The sequence below is a fragment of the Otolemur garnettii genome, unplaced genomic scaffold (assembly GCF_000181295.1).
Source record: "Otolemur garnettii isolate 467f Iridium unplaced genomic scaffold, OtoGar3 scaffold00003, whole genome shotgun sequence".
In the NCBI taxonomy this organism is placed as follows: domain Eukaryota; kingdom Metazoa; phylum Chordata; class Mammalia; order Primates; family Galagidae; genus Otolemur; species Otolemur garnettii.
The window spans coordinates 35,532,653-35,539,775 of NW_003852398.1; the positions used below are offsets into that span (position 1 = coordinate 35,532,653).

Here is a 7,123-nt window from a genome sequence, read left to right on the forward strand (position 1 = left end):
GGAGTTGGAGGTTGCTGTGAGCTGTAATGCCACGGCACTCTGCCCAGGGGGACAGCTTGAGGCTCTGTCTCCAAAAAAAAAAAAAAAAAAAAAAATAGAAAAACTAAGACAGGAGGATCACTCACGCCCAGAAGTTGGAAGTTGCTGTGAGCTATTATGAGGCCATGGCACTCTACCCAAAGTGACAGCGTGAGACTTTATCTCAAAAAAAAAGAAAGAAAGAAAGAAAGAAAACAAAAGAAAGAAGATGTACTAAACAATAACCTCCCAAAAAAACCATCTAAGACTCCAAATTTCACAATAATGTTTTCCTCCACCCATAAATAATTAACTGCCTTGGTCAGTTAATTCATATAACCATACTCATCAATCAACACATCATGTTATATGTAGTCTTAAGGCTTTACAGAATGAAGCTTATGTAAGGTTGAGGCCCATGCAGTATATAACAAATTGTTACAGTAATAACATGTAACTTTTTCTTCAATAAACATTTCTAATGTCTCTCACTAGAATACAAAGTTAGATTTCCTATTGTATCATACTGATGGTACCAGTAATTTATGGAATAAAGCATTTCTACCTTGAACAAACTGAAAGTCCCCATAAAGGATTTTTAAAAGTTCATTTTCAACTCGGCGCCTGTAGCTCAGCAGCTAGGGCATCAGCCACATACACCAGAGCTGGCGGGTTTGAATCCAGCCCAGGCCAACTACAACCACAAAACAGCTGGGTGTTGTGGCAGGTGCCTGTAGTCCCAGCTACTTGGAAGGCTGAGGCAAGAGAATCACTTAAGACCAAGAGTTTGAGGTTGCTGTAAGCTGTGATGCCACAGCACTCTACCGAGGGTGACACTGTAAGACATTGTCTCAAAAAAAAAAAGAAAATTCATTTGCATGAACCAAAACTTTTAAAAATAATACATTTAAGTGAAAGTTTCCAAAGATGATGAAATTACCATAGAAAATTTACAGTAGTACATGCTAGTTCTGCATTAAACCTTCCAGTACCTTCTATTTCTCCCTTTTTCAGTAAGCTCTGAGATGCTATTAAAAGCAGTGACTCACCTTGTTTACCTGAAGTTTGAATACAGAGTATTCACAACAAAATTGCCATCCTGATGACAAGAGTAGCCTCTAGACCAACCAGGGATGATTCTGCCCCCAGGGGACATTTGGCAACATCCTGAAGAATTTTTAGCTATCACAATTGGGTGGGTTCTATTAGTGTCTAGTAGGTAAAGGCCAGGGATGCTACTAATGCATAGGGAAGCCCCTCTCAACAAAGAATTATAAGGCCCAAAATGTCTATATGTTGCTATTGAGAAACCCTGCTCTAGGATGTAGATCATAAGTAATCCAAAGGAAATTACTCATCTCCTTCCTTACTGGTGAAAATCAGAATCAGATGTCTGTATTGCCTATATTGTTGACTTTAAAAGTAATCTTCAGGAAAAAAAAAATCCCTACAAAGCTTCTGTTATACTTTCAGAGCTATATATAATTTATGTGTGTTTTTGCATAATTATAAATATGGTACCTACCTTGAGAAAACAATATGATTTATAAAGCTCTGCCTTCTAATTTGGTATCTCTCTTTAAAGTATGTGTATATGGTCAGGCACAGTGGCTCATATCTCTAATCCTAGCACTCTGGAAGGCCAAGGTAAGAGCATCCCTTGAAGCCAAGAGTGTGAGATCAAAGAGCAAAAGTAAGACCCTGGTCGCTACTAAAAATAGAACTATTTGCCAGGTGTTGTGGTGGGCATCAGTAATTCCAGCTACGGGGGAGACTGAGGCAAGAGTATTGCCTGAACCCAGGAGCATGAGGTTGCTATGAGCTAGGCTGACACCATGGCACTCTACCCAGGGCAACAGAATGAGACTGTCTCAAAGAAAAAAAAAAAAAATAGGCGGCACCTGTGGCTCAGTGGGTAGGGTGCCAGCCCCATATACCGAGGGTGGTAGGAGGGCGGTAGGTTCAAACTCAGCCCCAGCCAAACTGCAACAACAACAAAAAAAATAGCCGGATGTTGTGGCTGGCACCTGTAGTCCTAGCTACTCAGGAGGCTGAGGCAAGAGAATCACCTAAGCCCAGGAGATGGAGGTTGCTGTGAGCTGTGTGACACCACAGCCCTCTATTGAAGGCAATAAAGTGAGACTCTGTCTCTAAAAAGAAAAAAAAAAAAAATTTAAATAAAAAAATAAAATAAAGTGTGTGTATATGAACATGTATATACATATACATAGACACACAGGCCTAGAAAATTTACTGAAAGAAAATTTTTAATATTGTTTACTTTAAATAATGGGATTTAAAGGGCCAGTGGGGGTGGAAAAAGAAGCATTTTTACTTTTCACCTTTTATCTATTATTGAATTTTTCATGATTAGATTACATTACTTTTATAATAATTTTAAGGAGACTATCACACACATATATATACAGTATATACATACATTCTTATGACAAAAACTAGAAATCACAAATCTAATCAAAGTATGTCTTTAGGAAGTTTATTATTCTTTCAACTTGTTAAACAAACAAACAAACCTACAATTCTAAAATTAACATTTAAAAATCAGTTTTTTGGTAGCACATGCCTGTAGTCCCAACTACTCAGGAGGATGAAGCAGGTTCAAGACGAGCCTGGGAAATATAACAAGACCTTGTCTCTATAAATAATTTTTAAAGTGGTTTTTAAAGAATGTTTAACTTGATCTCTGTCCTGAACAATAGAATTTCAGTAGGATTCATTGCAGTTCTGACTCTTCATTCAAGGCCTTAGAATCACAGTTAAGAAATATACTCAGAATGCCTGCAGAAATACAAAATAGATATTTACAACACATGCACACAAAATGTATAGAATTTCAACTAATTCTAGAGCAAATATACCATGTCTCCACATTTCTTACTCACTTCTCACCTAGTTCTCCTGCCTCATTTTGGGAACAAGACAAACTTCACTCTCAAACTACATACAAACTCATCTCATCTTTCTGGATGTCTTGGTACTTGGTGAAGATTTTAGTATTATTCATCAAATGCCAGTTAGGTGAGCCTTTTTAAAGAGCATTAGTTATGATCCCTTTACAGTGGAAATTCAAAGGCAATAACACAAGCGAACACAGCTCTTCTCTGTCAGAGAGAAAACAAAAGGCAAAACATATTCTTGGACAAAAGAGGTCAATTCATTCACAAAAGCATACCTCATAATCTATAGAGAAGAGAATAGATACTCCAGGAATTTCCTGCCTATGTGATATGGGAGAAATGGTACACAAAAATAAAATACCCTTTCTCCACAGGTTAAGAAAGAATCTATGTACAAACTGAGCATCATCTGAGATTAGGCTAAAGTCTATGAGTATCCTAGAAACCACCATTCCAAAAATGAGGTCTATATATATTCTTAACACTTAAATCCTTTTTAGGCACAGAAAATGTAAGTCAACAGGAGATATGGGGTTCTTCTACCATTAGCCACTACCAAGTGGGTGTAGAAATCATAAATACATGACTTGTATAATAAACTTCAAAAAAACACAGAAGGTGTGAATTCTACTCACGGCTTTAACCACATGGTATGAAGACTCCAAATGAAATTTCATATATATATCAGAGAGACAGGCACTGATTTATGACTTTGAAGGCTTAGTAGCATGCTATGGCTGAAGAAATTTAAGAATACTATTTATTTAAAAGCAAATGAGTACCATGGGGAGCAGTGTAAAAGTCCTAGCTATTTGGGAGGCTGAGGTGGGAGTACTGCCTGAGCCCAAGAGTTCAAGTCTGTAGTGCACATGATAAGGCCTGTGAATAGCCACTGCACTCCAGCCTTGGCAACATAGTCAGACCCTGTGTCTCTAAACAGATAAATAAAGTAAATAAATGAGTGATGTTTCATCTCACCCACAGCAATTATGCAAAAATGGCAAGAAAATCAAGGTTACCCTCTTTTCATTACATTTAGACCTAAGCAAACTTTTTCAGATTCTCCCTTATAAGTTTCAAGAGAAAATAAACTTTAATCTTCACGATCTAAAGCTATCTCCCACTTCATTTCCTAGCTAAAAACTAATGTGTTCTACCTTCATCTCTCATTAAATTTTACTGAAAAGATAAAAGAAAGCCTTCCACAACAAGCCCAAGAAGGAGGGTATTTCAGACCCAGTACCCAGTAACTGCCTACTCAAATAAAATCTTTTTCCCACTTTGGCTTATAAGTTAATTATAGCTATATAGTTATAGTAAAAATTCATAAACACAGACATTCAAGAGACTATGTCCCTTTATACCACCTAGTTTTCCCCCAAAGCAAAATATTGGGGTCAGAATGTACCAAGGTTTTAAAAAAGAAACTCCTATTCAGACTTAGAACTGTAAGACCGTACACTAACTGTATTCTACATCCCATAAATAATTTCTTCTTATTCCTCTCAAACACGTTAGTACACGCAGAAAAATTCTTGCACTTTAACAACAGTACCAGAGGTTAAAATAATTGGTCACAGGGGATGAAACAGACACCTAAGAAATAAAATAGAAGAAGTACTTCGCGCGCTTAAAATAATAGTCATCACAGTATAATACTACATCCAAGCCAGAGTCAAGAGAAAAATTATAAATACCTACAAATCTCCTTTTTCCCCAGGGCCCAAAAGAAGATAATGCCTATCATCATGAGTGGCTCACACCTAAAAATGTGTACACGAAAAGAGTATGCACACAAGAGTTAAAAAAAAATGAAAGATCTCACTGCAAAAGGGTACCTCACTTTCTCCAAGCCCAAAAACCTCAAGGTTCAGCTATCCGGCTATTCCAAAGCTCCCAGATGCACTGGAACTTCCTTTTCCTGTCTTAACTTCACAAAAGGTTCCAAGAGCAGGAGTCACGTGATTTCTCAGGGTACAAACTGAGAGATCCTTAATACTCACCTGTCTCAAACTAGTGAGAAAGTAAGAAGCCGTCCTCTTAAGTACACAAGTAAGGCATAAGACAAATAAATGTACCCCTCAACTTTGGGCAGACGCACCAAATAGAAACGATCCCCGAGCTAGCTAGCTCGGTCTGTCCACCGCTTTCTGTTTGTCTCTCTCAGTACCAAGGGCAGGGACTCTGGCAAGACCCCGCCCCCCCATCTCCAAGGCAGGGTGGGCGGGAGGTAGCCTGAGGAATCCTCGTTCCCGCGCGCAGCTCGGAGACCATAGGACTCCCTATTGTGGGTACGAATAGTGACGGGAACCCGTCCCGCTCGAGTCGCGGGCTGAAAAATAAGCCCAAAGCTCACTAGGCCCACACCGCTGACACCACCGCGTGGAGCCTACCGCTGTCAGAGAAGGACTCTGCCCGGGAAGCCAGGGAGCGCCCCAGCTCCCAAAGAACTTACGCCTCACGCTGTGTGGGAATTGGGGGTCCGGGAGTCTTACCTCGGACACCTCGTCCTCGTCGCTGCCAGAGGCACCAACTCCACCCCCGGTCCTCAGCACGGCAGCCGCCAACTTGAAATCCAGCGCCGCGTCCCCTCCGCCCGCACCACTGCCGCCGCCACCGACTGCTGGAGCGGGCCCGGCCTCCCCAAAGAGCCTCACAGTGCGGATCCCCAGACCGACCCCTCCCGGCGGAGGCGGCTCTGAGGCCCCGGCTGGGGCGGATCGCGGTGCCACCGAATCCATGTCCTCCTCATAAGAGGTGCCGCCGCCTCCGCCATCGGTCAGCATGGTTCGCACGCGGAGCCGGAGACGCTGCCGAGTCACTCGCGGCCACCGCCGCCACTGATCCCGGGAACCAGAGGAGCAGCAGGAGGAAGGAGCGTCTCCTTCCCCCAGTCCCAGCAGCGCCACTAACTTCTCACTGCCTAACCTGCTGCCTCCCGCCCTCTCGACTCGCCACTGGCCGCAGCTCCCCGGCGGCTGCAGATCATTGGCCCAGGTAACCCGTCGCTCAGGCTCTTCGTCACGCGCCGCTCGCTGGCTCGAGGCCCCCAAGCTGCGTTGACCCGCACAGGCCTAGGCAGTTGCGAACACCCGCCTCCTACTCCCCTCACAAGCTGACTTCCGGCCTTTTTCCCTGTCTATTGGTCAACCTCGCTGACTATCGCGTCACGACCTTAAAGTGGATTAGTTGGCCTTATGGTCAGTCACAGTGACCCCTAACAATGGGAGACTTCATTGGCGCTATAAAGTATCGGTCATTCGTCTCAGGACGTCGCGTGGTACAATTGGCCGATGAGGGTACCATTCCTCCCTCCCCCATCTGAGGTGACGGGAAAGGGCTGGGGAATTTCCACTTCTGAGTAAAAGGACTGCTTAAGTAATGACCCGCAAGAATTAGTAAAATTTGGAGTTGACTTCACCCTGTGCTCGGTGAAGCTTATATGTCAAGGATTGTAGAGGCAAAAAAGTAATGCAGCTCCCACCTGTCGCTCTCCGCCGGGCGCCAAGGCTAATGGCTGGAGAGAAAATGAACGGGGATTGGAGGACAGAAGCTGTCAGTCTCAGCGAAACTCCACCCTCCTGCCTTGGTCTGGTTGGAGGCGCCGAGAGTCAGTCACCCGAGCGGTCGCCGCCCCTGCTGCAGGTGAGGCTGCTTACCCTATCTGCCTCTGGCTATTTAGGCGGGAGTTGCGGCAGAGCGGCGAGAGATAGCGCCGATCCTGCTTTGCGCCTCCAGCGCTTTAGAGCTGAGCTCAGCGCGCGAGGCGATGAAGACCTGATTGCTGCTTGAGATGACCGTGAGATGACTCGCTGCCAGGACGTGGCTGGGCGCGGCGGTTTTACAGCCTTCGGGCGGGATCGCCCAGCTGGGCAGCGTTCTCTCGCGGACGGCGGGCGACGGGCCTGAGGGCTGGACAGCGCCATCCCTCAGTACTGGGAACTGTCCCACGAAGCTAGGTGGAAAGGCGTCGTACAGCGCGCGGAATCCGACCGCGGGGCTGAACCTGGCGGTGAAGAGTGGGTGCTCTGGGGCAATATTGAGTTCTCCTGCTGCCACTTACTGGCTGGGTGACCGCGGCGCGTTTGGCGTTTCATTTCTGTGACTTTCAGTTCGTTCATGTGTAAGATGAGAATAATATTAGTACCTTTCTCATTGGGTTGTTATAAATGAATTAGATAACATAT

The 7,123-nt window shown here is 44.3% G+C and overlaps 1 protein-coding gene across 14 annotated transcripts in view; it reads right to left on the minus strand.

Moving 5' to 3' along the window:
- The window catches only part of LOC100954037 (ankyrin repeat and KH domain-containing protein 1), a 172,935-nt gene extending 167,065 nt beyond the window's left edge, over positions 1-5,870 (minus strand). For all 14 annotated transcript variants that reach the window (XM_023515894.1, XM_023515880.1, XM_023515893.1 and 11 more), the window contains exon 1: positions 5,432-5,870. In XM_023515894.1, coding sequence (XP_023371662.1) covers positions 5,432-5,722 — 291 coding nt within the window. In that variant the 5' untranslated portion in view covers positions 5,723-5,870. The remainder of the gene's footprint in view (positions 1-5,431) is intronic.
- Between the last annotated feature and the right edge of the window lie 1,253 nt (positions 5,871-7,123).